Genomic DNA, 26728 nt, shown 5'->3' on the forward strand with positions numbered 1-26728 from the left:
AATAAAAGTAAGAAATCATTATTTTGAGGTAAGAGCAAGAGTTAAAAGCCACTATTTTTATTACATCCTCACACCGACCCCTGCCCTATGAAGCAGCACTCGCTCTCCCTTCACCTCCAGCACACGTGTTGTTGCGGTTTATATCTAGAAGTCCCCAAGAGCCTCATGTGCTCACAGGCGAGGCTTTCGGAAGAGGATTGGACCATGGGTCTCTGTGGCTGACTTGCTGTTAGGAGCTGGGGCCTGGTCAGAGAGTAGGTCTGCGGGGGTGTGCCCTGGAAGAGTGCATCTCCTTTATTGGCTCCTCACTCCTCTGTTTGCTTGTTGGCTGCCATAAGGGGAGCAGCTTTCCTCCTTGAAAGCACTTCTGCCAGGCCTTTCTGTGTTTAATATTGCTGAATGCGGACTGACACTTCACACTGTGAGCCAAACTGAACCTCTCCTCCGTGTGGGTGTCAGGTATTTATCCCAGCCATGAGAAAGAGCCCTGACATAAGATAAATGTCATTTGCTATCTTCTGACTTGAAGAAATGCTAACATAAAAGGATGTAAACGGGGTTTAAGTAGCCAGCATGGGATAATCACTATACTACCTGCAATGCAACAGTGGAGAGCTTGCTGTAGTCACTTTCTTTTTGCTGAGACAAAATGCTTGACACCCATATCTTAAAAGGCTAGAGGTTTATTTTGGCTCACCTATCATGGCATAGTCCACTAGCCACAAGGCAAGAAAAAATGACATAGGGACGTACTGGAAAGGAAGCAGGGAGCAAAGAAAATTCCTTCCACGATACTTTCTTAGTGACCTGCCTCTTTGGACCCCACTTTCCAACAGAAAGTCACCTATAATGCTCCCATAATCCAATCGCCTTTCCAATGCCCTCCTATGAGTGCAGGAGGTTCTTAGAAGACCTCTAGATGTAAACCACAGCAGAGCTGCTACTACTGAATGGGCAAGGAGAAAGGCCACATATAACCAAAACCCACAACTGGAGGGTGGCACTGGGAGCAAAAGAATAGCTGTCATCAATAGGTGTGCTGCAGGGCTTCTCTTTAGTACCTCTATTTATTTGTTCTTTATTGCCCCTATGGAGCATCTTTCTGCAGCTAACCGCCCTCCCCACAGCGCTCTGCTGTTCCTTTGGCCGTCCTTCTCTTGTCACATTGCTAATGAATTTGGATAATGGAGCTCCTTACACCGCCCCCATGTACTAATCATTTTAATGCAGGTCTCCTCTGTTCCTTGTTTTGTTTTTCCAGCAATGGCGTTATTCCCAGTGATCCTGTTCCTGGTTACTGCTCTTCTGCTTCTATCTTTCCCTGTAAAAGGGGATGAGGTAAGGTTAAGGTTAAAATCTTTTCAAACAACTCAAGAAACCATGAGAGAGAGAGAGCAAGATGCTAGAACAGAGTCCAAACGTGAAAAGGGCTGGCGGGACTGCGGCATCACAAAGTGCTCATTGGCAGCTCTGGGCCTTTGACACAAGTCCACAGCTGTGGGGACCAGCGCTGCATCCCCGAGGCATGTAAGTGTATTGACTGCTGAGTACATGGTTATCTAAATCAAGGTGGACACACATTTTAAGTACACAAAAGGTTTCACAGGTAATCTCTCCCCAAAAGAAGGTAAAATATCTCATAATAAGTTAATGGTGATGACAATTAAACAATATTTCTGATGTATTTGTTAAGTAATCTATATTATTAAATTCACCTATTTATCCTTTCTAAAGTTGCCATCAAAAAATTGAAAGCATATGTGGCATTTGAACTGTGTTTTGATGGGACAACATAAGTCTATAAGGGTCTTGCCAGTTTACACTTACAATTTAAAATCTTGTTCTTCCCTTTAAAACACTATATTTTTGTATAAACTTAAAATTACTCTTATTGCTTATTAATATTTTATTATTATTTTAGTTTGATGTCACACACCCATGATCCAATATCACACACACACATGACCTGGTATCACAAATTTAGGATCTGGGAGTAGTACATACCCATGATCCAGTCACCTTCCAAAAGCCCCACCTATCAGCCTACACCTAAGCACTCGCCTAATACAACCTAATTGAGTGTAACTGTCTTACTGGAGCCTTACTGGTTCTTTGTCATTGGAAGATGTTATCATTCATACAATACCTCTAGAAAAAATCACAATAGTACATCTCTAAAAACAAAAAGGCATTTGTGGCTTAAGAAGAGAGTTCAATTTTCCCTGTCATTGGTTACATCTCTATTCTCAAAACTGTAGTCTACTACTTTTCCATTTAAAAGTCTTGGGTTTGTCTTAGAATTATTGGTAATAATCAACAGCTAATATTGGCTTGAACCAAACACTTTTTCAAAATGAGCTTTGTCCTTTGAAAGATGAAAGACTTATTCACTTGTAATTTCAAATATATGAAAAATAAACCTGATTTTATTTCTTTTTAGAATCAAGAGTTTGCTGCTTTGTCAACCGCCCTACCAGAAGTCCAAAGGGAGATTGTAAATAAACACAATGAGCTATGGAGAGCAGTCTCTCCAAGTGCCAGTGACATGCTAAAGATGGTAAGAGGTTGGAATGTAGGGAAGGCGTCTTGAATCACTGTGAGCTGTGCTAAGAGCAGGCAGCTGGCAACTGACACCCCCTGCACCAACTTTTGCCTAAGAAGTTCTGCCTTGATTTTGGTATTTCACTTGTTTTATGGTCAGAGCAGAATTTCTTAACTTCCTTTGACAACATTTAAATAAATTGTCAAGTTTCTGGGACTTTTTAAGTCATGATGATAGAACTACAATGTCCTTAGGCACCCAGTGAAAGGTCTTTGTGTTTTTCTGCTCATTCTCTTGTCTCTTCTGATCTAGAGCCAGGAGACTCTCCCTGTAGGTCAGTGCTGTTTAGTGTCCCAAACAGTGCATTTTTGTGGTTCCAGCACAATGGTCACATATCTAGCAAATTTACTGTATGAGAGAGGTGGCTCATGATACACTATTTAAGGTCAGACAGTTTCTACAAATCATTAGTTCTGCCTGGTGTGCCATTATAATAATCGGACAATTTTAGATGCTTTAGTTACTTGGAGTAAGCATACTATCTATGGTTAATTGAAGCACAGAAGTGCACATTAAAAATATGTAGCTCTGCTTTTAATTTAAAAAGTTAGAAAGTACCTCTGAGAAAATTTATTTTATTTTTATGACACATATTTGTAACACATACTAAATATATTCACAGTGGGGAATTGGTATTGGAATTGATATTGAATATTAATCCTTTTACCCTTCACTGCCCAATTTTCCCCCATCCTTAGATTCCCTTCCCAGCTCCACAGTTTATTTCTCTGTTGCTTATCATCAGTCTTTTACTTTGCCATTTAAATTATTTATACTTTGGGTTTCTTATATAAGAGAAACTATGGATTATTTAACCTTTCTTTACAGAAATTTTATACAAATATAGACAAACCTATCTGTCTGACTATATATTACGTGTTCTTGACTTTTCAGCCATTGAATGAACAACTTTTTTCTTTCCCTCTCCCAGGAATGGAATGCTGCAGCAGCAAGGAATGCCCAAGCCTGGGCAGACCAGTGCAAGTATCATCACAGTAAGAGAAGACCGAAAACTCAGTACATAAATTAACAAATATTAACATTTTATAAATAAATCTTGCTTCGAAGCTTGCCTTTTTTAAATTGGATATCTCTAAATGTAGCTCCAGTAACTCTGAGAATTGCCACCCTGCTTGTATGTTTGTTTGTTTTTGGTACCAGGGATCGAACTCTGGCCATTTTACTTGCAAGGCAGGAAGCAGAACCACTGAGCCAAATCCCCGAGACCACCACCTTGTGTTTATTGTTTTCTGTTTTGTAAAAGCTGTCTCACACATTATTGCCTTTGTGTCTCAACCAGCCCTGGAGTAAAGCTTTGACTCATTCCTAACTCTACTTTGAAGATTAAAATCCATATGTCTGGAGGAAAATGATTGGTAATTAGGGTCACATGTAGGATTTTGAAAAAAATTTGAATTTCTGACTTCTAATCCAGTAACCATTTTATGATATTAGGATCATCTGTGTTTTGAAAACTAATTTTGGATTTATAAATCACACTGACCCTGAATTTTTCTCAAATATAATTAAAATTAACATTTATCTTTATTTACTTTTTAATTTTCATGACAGAAAATTTTTTGTATGTTCTGGGTGTCTACAATGCACCTTATTTTATTTTAGTTTAGTTTAGTTCAGTTTATTGGTACATTTTAGGTATGCAGTACAGTTACATTCATCATTGGCATCTTGCACCTTTACATGACAGGTCTTGGTTCTCATTTTTCCCCCGTCCCTGCCCTCCCTTCACCCTTTTCTCCCCTTCCTCCTCCCCATTTGCAAACACTTTATTCCCATTTTTTCATTTTCTCCTATTTTTTCTTTTCCCTTATTACCTTTCCCCTACCCTTCCCACTTTCCTTACACCTTTAGCCCTTTTATCAATTACCTCATTAGAATCTTATGTACTATTATAGTTTTTCACATCAGAAAAACTATTCAGTATTTACAAGTGTGACTTATTTATTTCACTTACGAATATATCTTCAATATGTATCCATTTTCCTATGAATGAATCTAATTTCTCATTCTTTATGGCTGAGTAGTATTCCACTTTATAGAAAAACCACATCTTCTTTATCCAGTCTCCAACTGATGGGCAAATGGGCTGTTTCCAAGTTTTAGCTATTACAAACTGTGCTGCTATAAACATTGGTGTGCATATATCACTGTGGTATGATTCCTTTAATTCTTTTGGAAAGATACCTAGCAGAGGGATGGCTGGGTCAAATGCAACCTCTAGTCCCAGCTCTTTGAGATATCTCCATGTTGATTTCCATAGTGGTTGCCCCAGTCTGCACTCCCACCAACAATGGCGAAGGGTTCCTTTCTCCCCACAACCCTGCCAACCTTTGTTATTGTGTGATTTCTTGATAGGAGCCAATGCACCTTATTTTTAAAGTTAATATGTCAAAGATAGATAAACTTTACATCAAAGAAAATTAAAACAGTGACAAAATACATAGGTGAAATATAAAATATTATAATATACATTGAATTATCACGATGCCAAAAAGTTAATCCCAGTTAAAAAGTAATGTATAATAGACCTGTTTTGAAGACAGGTCTTCATTATTATTTATATTTTGATTAAATAATTACAATACAATAATAAAGATGGGTATCTTTAGTTAGGAGAATATTTTGAGAATTAGTATTTAAAATCTCAGTGTTGTATGACAGGAGAGAAGTTTAGCACTCCCCTTGATAAGAATGGAAGAGGCTGTTGGTTTTTCATAGTGAGTAAACTAGAATAGTACGTAAGATCCTAATGAGATAATTAACAATATGAAAATAGGAAGAAAAGGGTTAAAGGTGTAGAGAAAGTGGGAAGGGTAGGGGAAAGGTAATAAGGGAAAAGTAAAAAATAGGAGAAAATAAAAAAAATGGAAATAAAATGTTTATAAATGGGGAGGGGAGAAAGGGGTGAAGAGGGGGCGTGGATGAGGGGAAAAATGAGAACCAAGACCTGTCATGTAAAGGTACAAGATTCCAATGATGAATGTAACTGTATTGTATACCTAAAATGCACCAATAAACTCAATGAGAAAAAAAAATAATGGAAGAGGCCCTTGGACCTGACAACAGGCATACGATTAAGGCATTGCCATCTACTTCATGGCATCTAACCACTGGTTTTTTGGGCAGGGGATTTAGCTCAGTGGTTCTGCCATCATCTTTGCAAGTACAAGGACCAGAGTTAAATCCAAGTACCAAGAAAAGAAAAAAAAAAATCTCATGCTACTGTAAAAATCTTATTTTCTTTCCTTTCCTCTTAAAGTATCTATATGTTTAAGAGATAAAGAAGTTATTTATTCTCTTTTTAAGCAACATGTAGACATTACATTTAACATCCAAATAAAAATAATATTTGGACAGCTTGAAAAATATTGGAATAATTTTGTGCTGCAAGATTCTGCTCATTTTGAGGGGATTTGGCCTGTGATGTTCTGATTGACTGATTAATGGGAAAACTATAACCTCTGAAAATACTGTCTCCTCTGCTGTTTGTTCATGCTTTAAAGAACTCACTGTAAGGTGTCTTTCAACATTTATAAAAAATAATAAACTTTAATATTAATTTAAATTTCATATATGAATATTTCTAGTGAGTACAGTTTAGAGCAGGAGAGAAATTAGAGGAGTCAGTAAGTTTCCAACAAAAAGCTGAGCACTTACAGGCTTAGATGATAGAAGAATTTAGATGATAGAAGAATTTAATGTGTAAGTTAATGAGCCCAAGGAGAACAGACATTAGAGAAAGACTTCTTCCTCTCATGAAAGCTCTGTATGTCAAGGCGACACAACATGCACTGGGCACATCTGGCTGCTGTTCTGCTTATAGCTGATAAGGACCTGAGGTGCTCTCCTTATGGATTGCCCAACATCTGGCAGCTATGGGTACTGTGTATGAACATCAGGGTCTCTGCCTAGTTTGTGTATGTGCATGTGTGTGTGTTCCCACTGAGTGCATTACTGCTTTCTTCATGAGTTACTGGTCCCTCTTAGGCATAAGCTGTGGTGAGAACCTCTTTATGTCGAGCGCTCCCTCTCCATGGTCATCAGCAATCCAAAGGTGGTACAACGAGAGCAAATACTTTACCTTCAATGAAGGGCCACTGTCACCCAGTGAACCAGTTGGACATTATACTCAGGTAAGAAAAATAAATAAAATATACTCTGCCCTAAAAAAATCTAAAAGAAAAAGTTGTCCAAATTTTGACTGATTCCAAAATCAAATATAAATTTGAGGGAAAATTTTCTGTGGATATAGTCTTGGCATTTTTTGGATCTTTGAGCTATTATTTTTTAATACCCAAGAGTTATTAATACCTTCTTTGTGAAGAAACACATTCTGTACTTTTCTAATAATCTAAAGAAAATAAAAGAATGAATACCAGAAAATGTAATATTTTAAAATATTTTCATTTGATTCAATAATTTATATATAAGGTGTGTACAAAGTACCTTCTGACATTCTTTTTAAAATATTTCCCTTTCCTCCCATGTACTCCATATCTTCCCTTGTGAGTGTGCAGGTTGCTTAGTAATCCTCTTTCCATGTCAGATGTGGAATTTCCCACTGTCCTAGCAACACAACTTTAGGATAGTTCATGGTTTGCCTTTACTGTCCTGCGTAAGCATACACTTAGAGATTACTGTCAATAATGCCAAAAGCAAATCAGTAACTTTCAGTTTTTATGTAAAAAGACTAAAAGAGTATTTTAGAGAAGAGCAAATAAATCTTTAGAAAGATTTTCTAAAGTCAAGTATATTTATCCAAATTCTTAGAAAGACAAGTTTCTCAGTTACAGAGATAATATTCAGAAGCTCTTTCTTTTTGGCTAAGACGACTTGTTTCCCCTCTCACCTGCGATTACCTGGACTCAGGTCCATGCAGAATAAACAACCATGTTGTTTTCTAGATTTGAGTTGTCCAAGTTCACACACTAGGAAGAGAGTAAAAGGGAGTGACAAACAAGTAACGAACGATTTTAGTGATTCTAGCAGCTCCTGTTCCAATGTTCATACTCTTCCTTAATTAAATTGTTACCTTAGCTATTAAGAAATGATTAAGGGGGCCGGAGATTTAGCTCAGAGGTTTGGTGGCCTGCCTTGCAAGCACAAGGACCCGAGTTCAATCACCGGTACCAAAAAAAAAAAAAAAAAAAGAAAGAAAGAAATGATTAAGTCTTGAGCTTTACAGGTTTTAATAAATATATAAAGTTTTTATTTGATTTCAAGGAAAGATACCTCCTTAAGCCTTTGCATCTCACAATTTTCTACAAAAATCTCTGAAGAAACCATTCATTAAGATCATGATCTATAGCCAGAAACTCATGTTTCCCAAAGTATGTTCAAACTTTCTCCAAAAATATTCAATGAACGTAATGAAGATACATTAATAATTCATCTGTTAGTTTTCATTTTTTTCTTATACATGAATTTTTTAACCAGTGGAGGCAGAAGATCTCACCAAATCAAGGTTCTTAACATAATCCACTATTAGATGGCATATAACCCAAATGATGTGGAATTGCAATTTTAAAAGTGTGGCCTTTGATGTCATTTTTGGACAAATCCTATTGGTGTTAAACAGAAGAAATTGAATGATACTAGCAGAATGATTTGAGTGCCTAGTCAAAAGATTAGTACATCTGGAGTCTGGAATCTGAAGTGAGAGTCAAAGTGGAAATTTTTTTGGGGGGTGGTACTGAGAATCGAACTGAGGTCCTTGCACTTGCAAGGCAGGTGCTGGAACCTCTGATCTAAAGCCCCAGCCCCAAAGTGGAAAAGTTTTAAAAAGCAGAGAGAGAATACTTCTGCAACACTTTTATATCTACTTCACAATTTTTACAACTGCTCATACATTCTGTGTGGAGAAAACATATCTGAATTTCCTTGAGCTTTTGCCCATTTGGTGAATCAAGAATTTGACTCTCTTGAATGTTCAGATGATAATGAACAATAATATACTAATCATAAGGACATACAAGGTAGGCACTGTAAGTTCATACACTGTACAGACTTTTGTTAACGAAACTATCTTCATTTTAAAAATAACATTTCCACTTTATTACATAAAACTCACACACACGCGCACACATACACACACACGCATGCATGCACGCACACAACATGGTGCACCTTTAGACATTCCCAGACCTGTCTAAGCACAGACTTTTCTAAAATATGTACCCAAACACCTAAATATTGTCACTCCCACCTAGAAGCCAAAATTTCACTGCAGCTTCATTTACACTGCTTCATCTTAAAGAGTTTTTTCAATTTCTAATTACAAAATTAAATTTTAAAGGAAGTATTAATTTTTTCTACTATATCCCTCTGAAATCATCTCCTTTCTCTGCAAGGAATATGTTGTATTTTAGCAAGCACCTGTAGTGTGCTGTCTTAGCAATTTGATCAAGTCTTTTGGGACATTAACCACATTGATATATACTCTGAAAACTTTAGGCTCTGATTGTCCTATTTCAGTTACATATGTTCTGAGATTATGATTAGGCGAAGAAGCGAATCTGTGAATTATTCTTTCACTTGGCTTTGCCATTTAAATACAATGGAAATGTTAGATTTTTAATTCTTTGAAATATTTAAAAAGCTTTTAATAAATATATTTGGTGATAACTGTAACCTAAACAGGAAAGTTTAGAATAATATATTTGACATTTTGCCTTTCAACTTTCAGTGGTAATAATGCAGCAAGACGATATGCCCCTTACAAGCAAGGAGCCCCTTGTGCCAGTTGCCCTGGCCACTGTGAGGATGGACTGTGCAGTAAGTTTTAAGAGATTAACCTGCTAGTTCATAGAATTATGTGCCAAACACTTTATAAATTAGAAAATTTTCTGAATTTAAGCAACTTAAAAGATATCTTTAAAAAACAGGCAAATTCTACACATTGGAGCCTTTCTAAATACTGTAGAAATTTTATACTCTTCCTTAAAATTTGTACTATTTGCAATGAAAATCCTGTTACCATATGTAAGAGAAAGAAACATCTTCAATTCATTTATATTTCTGATGACACTGATCCATTTACACAGTGGCTTCTATGAAAATATTTTTGGGGAAATAATTCACTATAATGAAATACAAAATTGTTACCATCAAGGAAAATGGCATTTTAAAGTTGGAATTTTTAGAATGGAAAGCAAAATGATAAGTGTTTCAGATGTTACAATATGGCTCACTACAGAGGGACATATCAAATACTGTGATTTGTCATATACCAATGAATACATTACAAATTTCTCAGCTCCTCCATCCTGTAACTAAAACTATCAAGTTTAATAACCACGTGCACTTCTGATTGCTAGTAATTATATATAAATTTTTAAAAGTCAAATAGCAAATTTATGTATACTGTTAGTTCACAGAAGCCTCAGAAATATTTTAGCAAAAATAGGGTGTAAAATAAATATTGTATACTATTTATTTCCAGTGTTATAAATAGAAGAATGAAGAGTATTTGTGTTCAATTAGGATATATTATTTAATTGCTATGAACAAAATAGTTGACTAATTCACTGGGAATTTTACCCTCCAAATGTACTCCCCTGAGTGAATTGCATCATTATTTCTGACTCATTTGAACAATTATAATTCTGAATATTAATGAAATCATCAAGCATAAAAACTATGAATGCATGTGAGGATATGAAGAAACAAGAACCATCCTATGCTGTTGGCAGAATGTAATATAGTATATGCACTACAGAGGTCAGTATGAAGGCTCCTCAAAAAGAAAAGCTCCTCTAATATGTTCCAAAAAGGTTTAAAGATATCATACTACTATAATCCATGCATACCTGTGTTATAGCAGAGCAATTCATAATAGCTGAGCTATAGGAATAGGTAAGATGTCCATCAATGGGTGGATGAATAAAAAAAAACATATGTATACAACAGAATACCATTTAGCTATTAAGAACAACGAAATCATGCCATTTGCAAAGTAATAGAGGGAATCAGAAATCATTGAGTTAAATAAAATAAATTAAATACAGTAAGTTAAATAGCGCATGTTTTTTTCTTATATAAGAAACCATACTAATTATTTAATGAATTGAGTTGACAGAGACTAGAAGGAACATTTCACAAAATTCAAATTTAGAAAGAATCACTAGATCACCCAGTGAGTTTATCTAAGGGACTTAAAGTTCCTCCAGATATGAAATTTAAATCACAGTACAATAATGTCAACTTCTACGCACACTCTCCTCCCCATTCCGACTAGATTTATTGTTCCTGTGGCTGCTATGGAGAACAGTGATAACTCAGTGACTAATTGTTTTGTTTTTATTTCAGCCAATGGTTGTGGTTATGAAAATGACTATACCAACTGTAAGGATTTGAAAAAAAACAATGACCTGTAATGATCCATTTGTCAACAACCATTGCCAAGCGTCCTGCAATTGTGAAGGCAAAATTTATTAACTGCCAGTGCATGTGAACAGTGCTGTGTGGAAAAGGCCACATCACCTACTTAGATTTGGTTTATACTACTAGGAAAATTATAGATAGGGAGATGCTACATATTTGATTTTAAACAGTAAAAATCTTTTTTTTCTAGATCTGCTTCATATTTTACAGAAATCTGTTTCATTAAAAGCTTTAAAAAGGTTTTTTTTTAAAAGCTATGCTAACAACTTTTGATTTTGATATGTGATTTTGTGATTTCAATTCACTGAATTTAATGGAGTTGAGGATTTTTTAAATGGTATTTTCCTGTGATTAAAGTCACAGGAATTCTAGACTGGAATTAAGATATTACTATAACTAATGTTACAAAAATAAAAGCAGCTAATAGTATCCTTGTATTGGGCTGTATTCACTTTGCTGTAGCTCCCCTTAAATAAACACCTCCAAAGAAGTGTCCACATGTGCATTTTTAATTCCTCTTTGTGCCCCCACTTTCTTCCCATTCATTGCATTTTATCTTTGCAATAATTTTGCAACAGTTATTCTTAAAGTAATCCTGACAGTTTCACTTTGTCAAAATCAATGAAGGCTTTTGGTTATTTGTCTATATAAATTTCACAGGAAAATATGATCACATATTCCATTTGAAATCTTTCTTCCCTTAACTCTTCTTTAAGGAAAAATTAAAAAATAAAATATGTATATACTCTCCCCTCAAAATGTCAAAACAGCTCAGCCCCTCATTCCTATCAGCATACTTTTGAGTACTCACTGAATTTAGTGACTGTCTTTCAAAAGTAGACAGTGGAAAGGAAAAGAAAATCAGTCATTTGGTAGAAATACGGCACATACAATCTTAGCCAAATAATCCCAATTTTATTTTCTTTCATTAAAATCTTAATTGTTCCCTTTGGAAATAACCTTTTTAGAATGCAACTCTTACAACACGTTTTTCTTGTTCGGGATGCATGCACCCACTGTTTTGACGCTGTACAGGGAATAAAACAAAACATATTCTGATCAACACTTAACACTTCCTCTCCAAGCATTAATTTGAACTGATGATTTTTAAATGATATATTTTAATATAGTAATGCTTTTATTAAGCCATGCAATAATATTAAGTTTCTCAGCTCTAATGTCTTGTGTTCGTACTATTTAATGTGTATCTCAATTAATTCCCAATAAAAATCAGTGGAAAATGATATAAAAGTCCCAAGATACTATTTATCTGTGATTTGACTGTCTTACCAACTTAATTTTGGCATATTTGTACTTTTTGTGTATTTTAAATGATAGATTATAAAAAACGAAGATAGGCAATTTATTCCAAATTTATACAGCAGAAGTATGTTAGAGTGTTATGTGAACAAATGGAGAAAAACAATTAAATACTAAATAAAAGATATACTTTAAAACATATTAATGAGCTAAGCTGTATATATAGTTACAGTATGAATCATTTCTCTTCCTCAAAAAATTCTGTGCTGTGTAAAAAGTTACACAGGTCTGTATTATTCCAAATTTGTCTTTTAGAATGATCTTAAATTCTCAGGGATTTTTTTTTCAAATTCAAGAAGATTAAATTGCTGCTTATATCAATCAGGAAATTTGTCAATTCAAATACAATTAAAAACACTCTCCATGGGAGAAAATGGTTTATTTTTCTTTCATGTTAATGACTACAATCTGTAGCTTCTTCATCTGGTTAATGTGCATACAGTGTAAAAGGAGTCAGGATACTAGCAATTCTGACAAGTTCAGCATCAAGCAGAATATGTAGGGTATGCACTGTGTCATTCCCTACAGTGGAAGTGGTGGCCTCTGTCAGGCAATGGGTGTTTCCCTAGATTCAATTGATATTGGCCCTAGTGCTTAAAAGGGTTTCTATTACTGGCTGCTCTAGTCCTGGAAAGTGATAAAGTGTGGGAAGCTCTTGTCCTCTGATTAAGTACTCAGGCTGATCCAGAGTTTCACAGGAAAAGACAGGAACCAGGATCACGGCTCCCAATCAGTGGCATCCACATCCAATCTTGTCAGCAATGTAAGATCTGACATGGTTGGCCTGCAATGGCATAGAGGAACTGTGCAGGTCCTAGCAAAAGTTTATTGTTCATCTGTGCTGCTAACATGGGCGGGTCTGCCCAGTACTGGGACATCAGAAACCTGAAACCTATGCCTATCTCTGTGCAGGCTGATGACCAGGATTGTTTTCTCTCTCTTTTATTCTTTAAGCTGAAGAGTCCACCAAGATTCAACTGTAGCTGTGTTGTGGCCGGAACTGGCTCAGATTCCTCTCAGCTGAACTGGGCTGGGCTGTAGCCTTGAGAACAATCACCAGCACCACTGGAAAATAAACTCACAACAACAACAGGACAGAAAAAAAAGAAAAACACAAAAAAACAAAATTAACAAAACCAGGGGATGGGGGACAAGGACAATAGGACAGTAACAACAGAAAAGAGAAAAACAGCAGTCATCTTCTGTGCTTAACAAAGTGAACAAGACTTTATGCAAAGCAGCCTCTTAGACTGATCACCTCAGTGACAGAGAGTTGCCAGAAGTCCTCAAACCTCAATTCTTTCAGGTGAGCAGCAGTGAATCTCAGCTCAATAAGACTGAAATTCCTATAGCTAAGGTTCTTAAGGGAACCAGCAAGAACAGAATGAGGACAGCAGTAGGCATGGTTTCTATATGGAACTCTTCATTGATTTTTATATATCTCATAAACCTAATAAGTTGCAATGAAATCTTCCCACTATAGAGGTAAATAACTCACCACTATAGAGACCTATATGTGAAGTGACACATGCCATTGAGATTTTTAATTTTAGAATACGAGACACTGAGAGCTTAATCCTGATGCATGGAGAGTAAGGAAGGTTTGATGTGAAAGCAACCCATTTGGTTTAACTTAGTCAACAACCCACAGCAAATCATTTTAATGGAAAGGTGCTAAAGCAGAACATTACACTTCCATTTGTGACCTTCATATGTCTATTTAGAACTCATGGCCAATAGTACATTGACTACTATATCACTATAATGATTGTCCTTCATTGGTTATTCTGTGGATGGATGCCACTCTTTGTGGCAGGAATTATCTTTCTTATACAGGTAACATCATTTTCATGTAATAACATTTACATGTAATTTTTCAAGTAAAAATTATGTTTACTGGCCAGTGCAGGATGCATAACTAGAGAACATTTTCAAACATAAGTCCTATACTTGTGAAGTGGTTCTGACAAAACAAAAATCAAATTTCTTGGTAGACAGAATCTTAGAAAGCATTAACTAGGGATTGGAGAAAAGGTGCATTTTATAAGGTTGAAGGGATGAAAGTGCAGAGATCTCACTCTGTGGACATGTGGTCTTTTCTGCCATTAAAAAACTATTTAAATAATATTTATGAGAAAAGTGTAAACTTGATGTTATTGTTAATATGCACCACAAAGCATGGAAATTTTGAGTATTTCAGGGAGTATCCTGCTGAAGCATGGTTGGTCACCTTGGATTGAATACCAAGGCTGACTGTATTTCCTCTGACAAACATCCCATGAAATTCAAGATGCACTATTTTTTAATTGAGTTTATCGGTACAATCTAGGTCTACAGTACAGTTACATTCATTAATGGGATCCTGTACCTTCACATGGTTCTCATTTTTTTCCCTTGTCCCTGCAAGATGCACTATTTTGAAAGCCATCTTTAAAAAAAACAAACAACGAAATCTATTAAATCCCATCATTGTCAGAGCCATGTTGATTTAAATGATGAACAAAAGTATCTAAGTAAACACTATTCATGTTCTGGTACACAATGCCTTCTGTTCATATGTAGTACCTATTCATATTTAGCAACCTTGACTTTCCTTAGAAATAAACTATACTAACAATGGACTTCTTTTTTACTCTGCAATGCTTCCCTAGTTTCTCTCTCTCTCTCTCTCTCTCTCTCTCTCTTTTGGGGGGGTGCCAGGGATCAAATTCAGGTCCTTGAGCTTCCTAGCAAGCAGCGGTACCACTGAGCTAAATCCCAGACCCTAAATTATCATTCTCTTTACATTGCTAAGTTTGTGCACTTCTTCACATACTATCTTAAATCTTTGTTAAATATCTAGTCAAATGTTTGTTCTTTTAAAACATTGGATTAGATCATTTGATATTTGTTTCTCAGAGTTCTTCCTAATTTGCATCTCCAGTCCTTGAAGTCATATATACCCATGATACTATAATAATGGTAATACATACATACAATATCATTATTGCCTTTGTTTTTTATTCCCAGTTTCGGTATGGAAATAAGATACATTTCATCAGTAGAATCCAAGAGGAAATAAATAAAGGAAGCACCTTGTTCTTTTCTGAATCAAGCACACTGTATGAATACTTGCACAATGATTTTTCAGAACCACAATATTACCCAAATCTGAAAAGATGAATGTACTAAATAACAAAATTTCAGTTACACCTTCTTTATTATTTTTTGTTTTGGTTATAATTTGTGGTACATATGTAAGGCAAGAAGGAACTGGATATGATAATGTCAACTATGTATTATGAAATAATATTTTTTGCAGATATGTAGCTTAATTTCAATAACAGATATTTGTATTTTTATTTGTATCTCAGTCAAAACCAAATAATACACAAAAGTATTGCAGATGGTTATATTGGAGGCATCAAATTTGACCAGTGCAAAACAACTCTAAATATCCCCCAGATTCGCTAACACATGAGAATATTCCAAAGAGGTCTAAAGTTAAATATTGTTAGAGTACAAAATATTCTTTTGTGTAGTCAAAAATTCATTATTGAGACCCAAAGGACTACAAAGCTTTCAGGCTGAAAGGCATCCCCAAAATGTAGAGCAAGAATGAACCTAGAGCCCTGTTCACCCTAAAGGTTAAAACAAATTAAATACATAAAATCAGTCTCTTAAGCTAACATGTACAATTTAATTTGTATGTTTTTCCCCTTAGAATTTTCTGTAAATTTGATATTATAATTATTCAGTAACTAGAACAATATCTTGTAGTTAATCATATCCTCATTACATAGCATCATGATTTCCCATTTTTACTGACTTTTTTTTTCCTCATTGAGTTTATTGGTACATTTTAGGTATACAGTACAATTACATTCATTATTGGGATCTTGTACCTTTACATGACAGGTCCTGGTTCTCATTTTTTCCCCTTGTCCCTGCCCTCCCTTCACCCCTCCTCCCTCCCCCTTTACAAACACTTCATTTCCATTTTTTTCATTTTCTCATATTTTTTTCTTTTCCCTTATTAGCTTGACTTTAAGTGATATTTAAGATATTTTTATTTGGGTAAAAACAAAATATGCAAGCAGAGTCATGTTTTTCTAGTTGTAGAAACAGTGCTTGTTCTTTTTCAACAATTCAAAATGCACTTTACTTTCAGGGCGTGCTACTAATCAAACAAGTCCGTTAGGCTAAGGATTTGAAAGCAAAGTAAGAAATGTGGCAAACTAACTCTTAATCACACTTTGCTCTACTGAATCATTGATTCTACCATCCACACAAGGACAGTTTAAGAAATTGGGAGATGTTTGTAATATTGCAGCATACTACCTCCACTTTCAAAAATTCAGTGCCCTCTTATTGCCCTACCAAACATCACAGGAAGATTTTCTAGAGGCTTTGTTTTTGTGTACTACTCAATAGTGCATTATACTATTCCTCTGTCGCCAATCTAAATGCACTTTACTTTTAAAGGTCTACTATAGTCTCTGTCACTTCTTGTAAAATATGACCTTCAAGTTTATTATAAGTACTAGAGACTAAAAGTGTGCTTGACATGTGTTGGATTTGAAGATAATAAATTTAATTGCTATCAACTTTCACCACATGGTCTTACACCATATGTAGAAGATTGGGTGCAACTTAAAGGGACAAATGGATATCAAGACTCATGAGCCATGCAAGCACCTGTCTGGGAATGGGCAAGCTTGAATGGCACTGTGTACCTCAGTGAGTCCCAACCATGGGGAAGGAAACAAATTTTCAGAGGAATCACTAGAAAGCATAGTGGCTCCTTGTCACCCATATTAGCATAAGAAATTGTGTTTACAATGTGTTTATAGAGAACATCAAGCTTATTTGTGAGAAGTTCTAATTCTGTTTTTGTTTAATTTGTCAATATTTTATTCATCCTGTCACATTAGCCCTAATTAATTTGAAGCCATTTCCCTCTTTTTCTCATTATATACAAATACATCTGGTTTTTGATTAACTGTCCTAAGCCTGTTTTTCTAAATTATGTCTATATATGCCTCTGTGGTTAGTTTTCTTACACTTGAACAGTATCTCTATGGTATTCTCATTCTCATAAACACAAACCTATTCAGGGAACAAAGCCAAAAATCCTCTTACAATGTCATTAAATCTTCTGCTGTAATTGTATGAGATAGACATTATTTATTATAAATTAATTTCATTTTATTTCTGTTTTATTACATTTGGGCATTATGAATATTAATTTTTAAAAATATTTTTATATTGTCCTAAGACAGTCAAGCATGATGCTTCTCCTGTTCCTGGTTTTGAAGGGTGTTTTGTTCTTCAGAGTAACCTCCTTGAAAATATCTTAAGTCTCCCTCTGTGGCTGCTACAGTTTAGGACTACTAGCACTATCCCAGAAGTGTGTTCTAAACTGAGATCAGGACTTGTGTGTGTCCTGGGCTCTTTCTCCCCATTAGGCTTCTCTTCAACTCCCTAATCCCCACATGGGCCTGTAGACCTCAAAAGCATCATGGCTAAACCTAAAAGGTGTTTCCGTCTCTGTTGGAGGATCTTAGTTACAAGTCAATATATTATTTCCATTGGTCAATGTGTAATTTCTTTTTGTACGAACAAATGACAGTTGGTCACTTGAAGGTACTTACCTGAAGATATCTCTTCCTCTCTTACTTCTCTAGTATTAACTTTCTTCCTCTCTTTATTCTACTTAGTTCTTATATCATGATAATTTGGGTATCAAGTTTATTTCACTATCTAAACTGATATGTAGGCTATGGAAGCCAACTGACCTTCCATTGTGAAGCTTTTGTTTCCTAGAAACTTCACATCCTTTTGTAGTACAAACTAGTGAAAATGCAGAGGAGACATGGACAGAGAAATGAACTAGGGAGAGGTAAGGGTGCTATACAAAGGCTCATGTTTTAAAACTAAGTCCTGGGTGGGTTGTTAGTAGTAGAAGGTAAAAAATTCCACCTCTTTTAGGGTAATCTTAGATGGCCTTTCAATCTAAATCTTTTTCCATAGGAACATGTTTACCCATAGTTCTTACACTGCCATATATTAGATTCCTAGCCCATCAGACCTTTCTCAGCTCTTTGCTAGTGAGCAAGCTCTTACTTGCCTTATCTGCAATATTTGAGGAAAATATTACTGGGTCTCAGAGGCTCTGACCTCTCAGAGAGTGGATCATGACTGAAGATTAATTGTCAAATTGATCACATCTGTCAGCCAGGGCCCAAAGTGCACTTATGTGGACAAATTTATTGAAGTCACTGGGGGAGGCCTCTTTAAACAGGCATATTGTGATGTTAAATGGTTTTATATTTAACTAGAGGTGTACAACCAGTAAGGCATCCCAGTTCCAGACTTTCAGTGCCAGAGATAAGTTGTGTCCGGAGAGTAATATCCAAAGTCCCAAAGGAAGAGGATATAGTGCACACAGAAGGCAAGAGACATCTGGTATTTAAATTTAAAGAAAAACAGCTTTTTGATAGGATGATGTCATGTGGGAGAAATAGATCATAAGACTGATCAAGAGATTACCCTGAAAGTTGTCATGTGGGGTTCTGTGACCTAATCCCAAGCATACCCTGGTGAGCTGAAAAGCCAAGGAGCTGACCCCGAGGATGTTCTGCAAAGTTCCTATGACCTTGTTTTTACTTCTCCTGTTTGAAAATCTATCGTGGAAAATCCTCCTTCTATTCCACCTGACTCCCCTTTGGTACTTCCTCAGACATGAAGAAAACTTTGATTCTGACAGATCCTGAAAAAATACATCTTATATTCCTGTGTGAGAAGGTGTGGTTAAGGTACTCACATGGGGAAAAAAAGAGATGTCTTCACCTAGTAGCTGCCTAAAATATATCACCATACACCAATTAGACACTTCTGTTATAAGAGCCAGGGGAAATGGTTGGAGGTATTTTCATGTTCAAGCCTTCATGGCTTTCTACCAAAAGCATGATCTTAGACCTAGATCTAATCCTTCCTCACTAGCTGATGATGCTTAGAATACCCTCTTGTCAGTTCCTTTTCCCACTGGCTATGTCCTTACCCAGTATCTCAAGGAAATGAAGATGATCCTCTGAGCCACCCCATATTAGGTCTGAATCTGTATACTACAATATCTCAAACTGAGAAAACTCACCATCTAAGCCTGCCAGATTCTACTCCTTTTAGAAGAAAAAGGCATAGATGATGTCATCTGGGTTCAAATTCCCTTTTTAATCATAGATATTCAACAATACAAAGAGAAACTGAATGAATTTTCTGAGGACCGTGGAAAGTTTACAGACAAATTGTATACCCTGAAAATGGCTTTGATGTGACCTGACAAGATGTCCACTTCATCACAGTTTTCTGCTGCACAGCAAAACAAAGAGAAAGGATTATAAGGGTTGTCGGACAGGGTAGTTATGAAGCCCACACAGCAACACACACTGATAATTAGCCACCTGATATATTGTTTGGGCTGCAAGAATGGCCTCCATAGAGTTATAAGACAGTGAAATAGATTGGTAAAATGGAGGTTACACCTCTGGGCCATTTTACTGGGTAAGTACCAGGGCAAGCCCAAGATTTTAAATTTTGATAAGTTCAGAACTATCAGTAGGGCTCTAGTGAAAATCCAGTTGCTTTCCAACACCAGTTTGACGAAGTACTCTGTAAATATACTACTTCAAACCTAGAGTCTAGTGAGAGCCAAATTATCCTGAGATAGTATTTTTATTAATTAGTTCAGCTCTAGATATTAGGAGGAAACTCCAACAGGGCCCACAAGCTGGGACAAGTCAATTGATCACTGTAGCTTACATAGTATTAACAGCTGTGACATAGTAGAGGGCAGACAGGAGTTAAGTGAAGAAAACAAGTAGGCTAAATCCATGCTAGCCTTAAAGGGTAAGTATCATGATAAAGCCTGAGGCATTAAGAGGATTTGAGGTAATGCAAGGATTGACAGAGGCAAATTAAAGTGATTTATGTGCAAGGAATCAGGGAAGTGGGTAAAGAAGAACCTTTTACAGCCACCTAATCTTTTCTGGGCCTGTATGAACATCGGGGAGGATTGCTAAGATTGGAAGAGGAACCATCATTAGTGTAGAACTATTACTCATTAGTAGCAAACCAATTCCTAGCCCTTGAACAGATTCCAGGAGATGCTAATAGATTCCCTGACCTTTATCTCAAAGATGCCTTCTTTTCTATCCCTATGGACCCTAACTCCCAATATTTGTTTGCTTTGGAGTGAGGAGACCCCCAAATAGTCTTCACCCCCAATATACTTAGATTTTCTTGCCTTAGAGTTTTAGGGAAAAGCCCTACAAGTTTGGTCATCCCATAGCTGAACATCATAGTGATTTAAAATTTAAACGGGGAGGTGTATTGCAATACATAAATGACCTCCTCATTTGTAGTCCCACTAAGCAATTATCTAATCAAAGCACTGTTAAATCTCAATAATTTAGTTGAAGTAATTAGAATGTTTCTCAAGACTAGGCTCAAATTTCCAAAATAAGTGACTTATTTGGGTTGTTTTTTAAACTAGCACAGAAACAACCATCCTCAAGGAGAGCATGTGTAGTTTTCTGATTTGGTCTTCCAGGATCTAAACAGCAGCTGAGCATTTTCATGAATGGCTAGTTTCTGCTGCATATGGGATGGCCCATTTTGGAGTAACAGCCAAACCTTTATATGAGGCAATTCAAGGACAAGAACTTGAACTGAAATTAGCTGCTTCAGAGTACTTCCAAGTTTTGTAATAGTCCCCTGGTGCAAGCTTTTCTATAAGGAATCTAAGACTGCATGAAGACTTTTTTATCTCTTTGTGGCTGAAAAAGAGGGAGGAGAGGGAGGAGTCACCGAAATACTAATCCACTGCCTGGTCCAGAAAAACCAACCAGTTGCCTACTTACACTAACCACTAGATGGTGAGACACAGGGTTCACTCAAATGCCTATGATCAATAGTTGCCTAGGCCAGGGATTTAGCTCAGTGGTTCTGCTGCCTGCCTCGCAAGCGCAAGGACCCATGTTCGATCACTGATACAAAAAAAACAAACAAACAAAAAAAAAGAGTTGCCATGGCATTCTTAATTCTAAGATAATGTTGGGACAGAAGTTCTCATTTCTAACTTCATATCGGGGTAAGACCTTGCTAGAATTGAAGGGACATTTGTGGATAACTGGAGAAAGTCTCACTACATATCAGGCCATCCTTATTGAAAACATGTATGTCTCCCTTAAGTCTGGTACAGTCTAAACCCAACTTCTTTCCTCCTATCCAATCAACAGGTAGAAAAACAAATATGATCAAACCTTTCCCAGAACTGAGCAAGCCACCCAGCTCTGAAGGAACAGCTATTTTGAATGATGGCTAGCACTTGGTTCAACGATGGCATCATTTTCTTAAAGGATGGCATTAGTATGTCACATTATGCCTTAATCAACCCAACTAAGGTCACTGAAACAAGATAACTACCTGCTGCAACCTCAGCCCAAGAGACAGAGCTTGATGCCATTATTAATGCTCTCCACCTTGCCTAAGAACAGGAACTAATATGTATACTGACTCCAAGTGTTTCTTTTTGGTCTTACATGCTCATACAACCATTTGAAAAGGGAGAAGACTTTTAATTAGCTCATAGTCACCAATACCACCTGGACCAGAAATTCTCAGCTTCCTCAAGACAGTAAAATTTCCAAGCAAGATAGCAGTTGTCCATTGCAGGGAACATCAAGCTTCATTGGCCCTGTCTCCAAGCATAATTCTAAGGCAGATTAGACCACCAAAAAGGATACTCTCCAAAAAAATTCTGGCTGATAAATAGCTCTTCCAATGGTCACATTTCAAGATCCAGGGTATTCTGCAGAAAAGTTTCAAATGATGTGTGATGAGGGAGGATTCCCAAAGGGCAAATAGTGTCTTACTTTCTTGTTAGTGGGACAAAATACTTGACACCACAAGTTAAAGGAGTATAGATTTGTTTTAGCTCACAGTTTGTAGCCATTTTGATCCACGATCAGCTGGTTCTAAGGCAAGGTGACATAGCAGAAGGGCAATAGGAGCAACAGTCTGTGGTATGTCAGGCAGGAGGCAGGAAAATGTGAGCTTCCCTTTCCCTTTTTATTCCATCCAGGCTACAAATCTATTGGTTGGTGCCACCCACATCCAGGGTGGGCCTTCCCCTTATCTATACCCAGAATTATGCTAAATCATCCAGTTATCAAATACTCACAATCCAATATCAAACACCCATGATACAGTTATTCCCAAAAGCCCCATTTATCAGTGCATGAGGTTCTGAGAAGATATCTATATATAAGCTATAACAGGAGGTTTGTGGGACTCTAGGTATTCTTGCCTCAACAAGCAAAGTAGAAAATAAGGATTGCCTTCTACATAGGGCAGAAAACTACTGATACTGTCTGTTGTATCTGAGAGATATACTCCAGGTTCTTGTGCACAGCAAGCAAAGAATTGCAAGTGCCCACCTACATTTATTGAAAGGTATGCTCAAGATAGGCCTGTGTCAACACAAACAAAAAGCTGACATGAATAAAAAAGTGTTGTCCAGATAGGAAGTAGAAGATAAATCAGGCTTTTGGATATTAAAAACTGTGCACCCACAACTGGTTCCTCTCATTGTATCTCAGGATAAGGTTCACAGAAATGACTAACAGGGTATTCAGTCATCTAAGGGTATCTTAGTACATAAGTTTTTTCTAGAATTCACTGTGATTTAATCACACACAGAAGATGCAGTCTCTATGTGTAAACATTAGGCAAGGATTGAATGGGGAAAATATTACTCAACATCAGTCCACAAGACCTAAAACACATGTTCTCTAGCCTGGGGTTTTTAAAGATTTCCTGGGTCTTTTTTTAATTTTTATTTCTGTTTTGTTTGGAAAATGGAAAAAGATGTGGCCCTGGGGTTTTGCCCAAATTCAGATATACAGAGGGGTAGTGGTCTTTCAGCCCCAATTGTGTTATCTGTGCTATTACTACTGCTGTGGCACATAGGCTCATTATAGGGCCTAGAGTTTATAATATTGCAATCTACGCCTGTAAGATATAACTTATCTGTGCCCTCCATAATCCACAAACCCATCCAACCACATTTTCTGAACCAATACAATAGTGAAGATCTTTCCCTGGGAAAGGTGGACAAATAGGCTTCACCCATATCCCTTAGTATAAGGGTTACACACATCACTTGGTGTACTTTTACAAGATGGATAGAGGCCTTCCCTATCAGATTAGAATAGGATTTGCAGAAGGAAAAAGTCCTTAGAGAAGTGATCTCTAGATTTGAGCTGCCCAAATCTATCCAGAGTGATTATGGGTTGTCCTTCACATCCCAAATCATACATAGAGTCTCCAAAGCACTGGAAATTAATACAATCTCCATGCGGTCTGGTAGCCCCAGTCCTCAAGGAAGGTCAAATGAGCAAATCAAATCCTCAAGTGGACCTTAGACAATCAGTGTCAAGAAACTATAAATGGCTAGATATTCTTCCAATTGCCTTAATGTGAACAATGGGGCTGCTCTCAAATCCAAACTTAATCTCCTTTCATTTGAGATGCTTTTATAGCATCTCATATCTCACCTAGTTAGTGACGTTGAAACTTCTCAGCTCCTCTAACATGTTACTCATGTTGGAGTTTTCCAACAGCCTCCTAGGTATATAAAAATATGATTATTCCATTCCCAGGGGATAATATTAATTGCTATCTTAGTCTCCCTGTTTACCCAGTCCTAATTAGGATCTGAAAGCAATGTGAGCCCTAGGGCCAATTCACCCCCAAATAGAAAGGCTCTTACACAACCCACCTAACCATACTTCCTTCTGCCATTAGGTACAGGGAATAGACAGTCCGAGCCACCTCTTTAGAATGAAACTCAAGCACCTGAGATACCACAAAGTAAAGAAGAGAGACCACAAACTTTGTTCACCTATGAACCAGTGGCCTTACATTTCTTGTCAGAAAAGAAAACATCAATCTACTGGCTGAGAGAGACATGTAAAGCATTTTGTTGCTTCTAAGTAAAAGGAAAAAGTAGCTACATCCAAGCACAGGGTGCTTCCATATGTGCATTGCATAGCTAGTTTTACTACTCTCTTGAATGCAATTACTCACTCTTGAAGTATTTGGCCCAACTTATAAAATGACCTCTTTGGCCTTGTTCTTGTTTCTCTTAGAATCCTCCTGCAAAATTCAAAAATTACCTGTAGAAAAAGATAATAGTCAGTGATTACTTACACAAAGCCTTAAATCTGAAGATATTCTTCTGTTATCAACATTTACCTAAGAAACTGACAGAAAGTTTAGATCAGTGACAGTAAATCTATAGTATGCGTGCCCTAGCCAGATCTTTATTTTCCTTGAAAACTCTAAAAGGTTCACCATCAGTGGTCTAGATGGAATTGCCCAGTGTATTGCCATTCTCCAAAATCAAAGCAATTTCTTAGCAATGATGGCCATAAAAACCATAAGGAAATAGATCTCCTAACCACTGAAAAGGAAAGATTGCATTTGTTTATAGAAGAAGAATGAAGCTCCTATTTCAATTAGTCTTAAAGTGTGAGCGATACAGTGCAACTGACCACACATCTAAGCTCTGCCAGGAACCACAGAGTCATGGACATTCTTGCCAAAAATCTGGAATTGGGTATCTTGTTTACCTGCCTGGACTGGATCTATATTAATACTTATAACCTTATTATCTAGACACTTTGTACTTTATCTCTTAATCAAATTTGTTTCTCCTTGTTTAATAGCTGATAATATACCACTGAAGGCCTGATTCAAGGATCAAACCCCACTTCCATATCAATGACTCCTCGAGAAATCTTCAGAGGAGGAGTAAGTCTCCCAGAGACCTTAGGCAGGGTGAGTTTCTTGGTCTCCACTTAGGAAGGGCCACTGCTCCTGTCCAGCAGATTACCCTTGGAAGAAGGATATTCTTCCCTCTGTACTTCTTAAAGATTTCCAGTAGCCAGATCTCAAGGGGTAGTATAGATAACACAATTGGGGCCCATCCATTCACCTCAACCAAGGCAACACCCAGAGCTAATCCTCCTTCCATTATTCTAAAAAAAGCAGAAATAAACATAACAAAGACCCAGGCAATTCCTAAAGAACCAGGTTAGAGCAAATGTATGTTAGATACTGTCCTAGCTACTTTTACTTTTCTGGTAGCTGAGACAAAATACCCATTATCCAAAGTTAAACAAGGAGAGGTTTGTTTTGTATTACAGATTGTAGAGACTTAGTTCATATTTGGCTGTCTCCAAGGCAGGCTGATAAGGCAGAGGGGCAATGCAGAGGAGAAACAGTTCATGGTGGTCAGGAAGTGAAAAGACACCACAGTATCCCTCTTTCTGTCTCTTACATTTTATCCAGGTTATCCACCCATTCACACCCAGGGAGGACCTTCCCATTATCCACTCCCAGAATTATGTCAAATAAATCAGTGGACTGATTTAGTAATTACAGACCCTTGATCCCAGCATCACACAGTCTGGATCTAGCCACCTCTGAAAAGCCCACATATGACTTGCAGGAGGCTTTGGAGGGACACATAAACACAAGCCATAACAGACACAGTGGCAAGATGTAAAGTGACCTTTTCTTACTAAAAATTCATTGACCTTCATAAAAACCAATTATATGATATGCATATAATTATTACAGAGCAAATTACAGGAGAAGTCATTTGCACTAGATACCATAGAAATGACTCAGCACCCTGTCAATCATTTTCTTACTCATGTCCAGTGAGATACCAATAAAAGGTATCCTAATCAGCATGCACATTTTTTCAAGTCCAAAACCCCAGTTTATCTTCACTCCCCTCCCAGACACCACCTCTCTCCCACTCCTGCCTTGTTTTGTTTCTGCTAACACAAATACACTCCTTTGGAGCATACCTTCAACCATTAATTTAAAATAGTGTAATTGCTTTGTCCTTTACCACCATGCATATATCTTGCAGTTTTTTTCTCTTCCTGCACAAGAATGGAATGTACAACTCAGGAACCCATCAGGCACCTTTCTCACAGAAAATAATGGATCAGGGCATTTGAAATGAGCCACTGTCTAGCCCTTATATATCAATAGATCAGGTCAGTTGCAATAAGCCTCTTGTGAAGCCCTTATTTATTTTTTTTATTTTAAGGCAAGGTCTCACTATTTTGCTCAAGGGAGGCTCAAAATTATGATCTTTTTGTCTTAACATTGCAGAATGCTGAGATTGTATGTGTATTCCACCATACCCAGCTATCTTAGCTTTAGTATTGTAAGACTTAAAGTCTCACTTCCACTCTGAGGAGCATGAACAGCCAAAAAAGCCTTCACGATGCTCAGTCCTATAGCTCAGTGAAGCGCCAGGAGCTCGATTGAGGAACCATA

At 36.8% G+C, this 26728-nt stretch overlaps 1 protein-coding gene and 2 pseudogenes across 1 annotated transcript; all 3 read left to right on the forward strand.

Moving 5' to 3' along the window:
* The first annotated feature begins 1263 nt into the window (after positions 1 to 1263).
* LOC104866925 (cysteine-rich secretory protein 3-like) lies at positions 1264 to 11059 on the forward strand. Its single transcript, XM_033763169.1, is given in 8 exon segments — positions 1264 to 1338; positions 2441 to 2557; positions 3534 to 3597; positions 6611 to 6756; positions 7194 to 7321; positions 9309 to 9397; positions 10931 to 10977; positions 10979 to 11059. Coding segments are annotated over 8 exon segments (747 nt in total).
* Positions 5271 to 5336, forward strand: LOC117286070 (annotated as a pseudogene).
* On the forward strand, positions 5661 to 5742 carry LOC117286072 (annotated as a pseudogene).
* Positions 11060 to 26728: the final 15669 nt, after the last annotated feature.

This window comes from Fukomys damarensis, unplaced genomic scaffold, assembly GCF_012274545.1.
Source record: "Fukomys damarensis isolate Sample0158 unplaced genomic scaffold, DMR_v1.0_HiC HiC_scaffold_14, whole genome shotgun sequence".
NCBI lineage: Eukaryota > Metazoa > Chordata > Mammalia > Rodentia > Bathyergidae > Fukomys > Fukomys damarensis.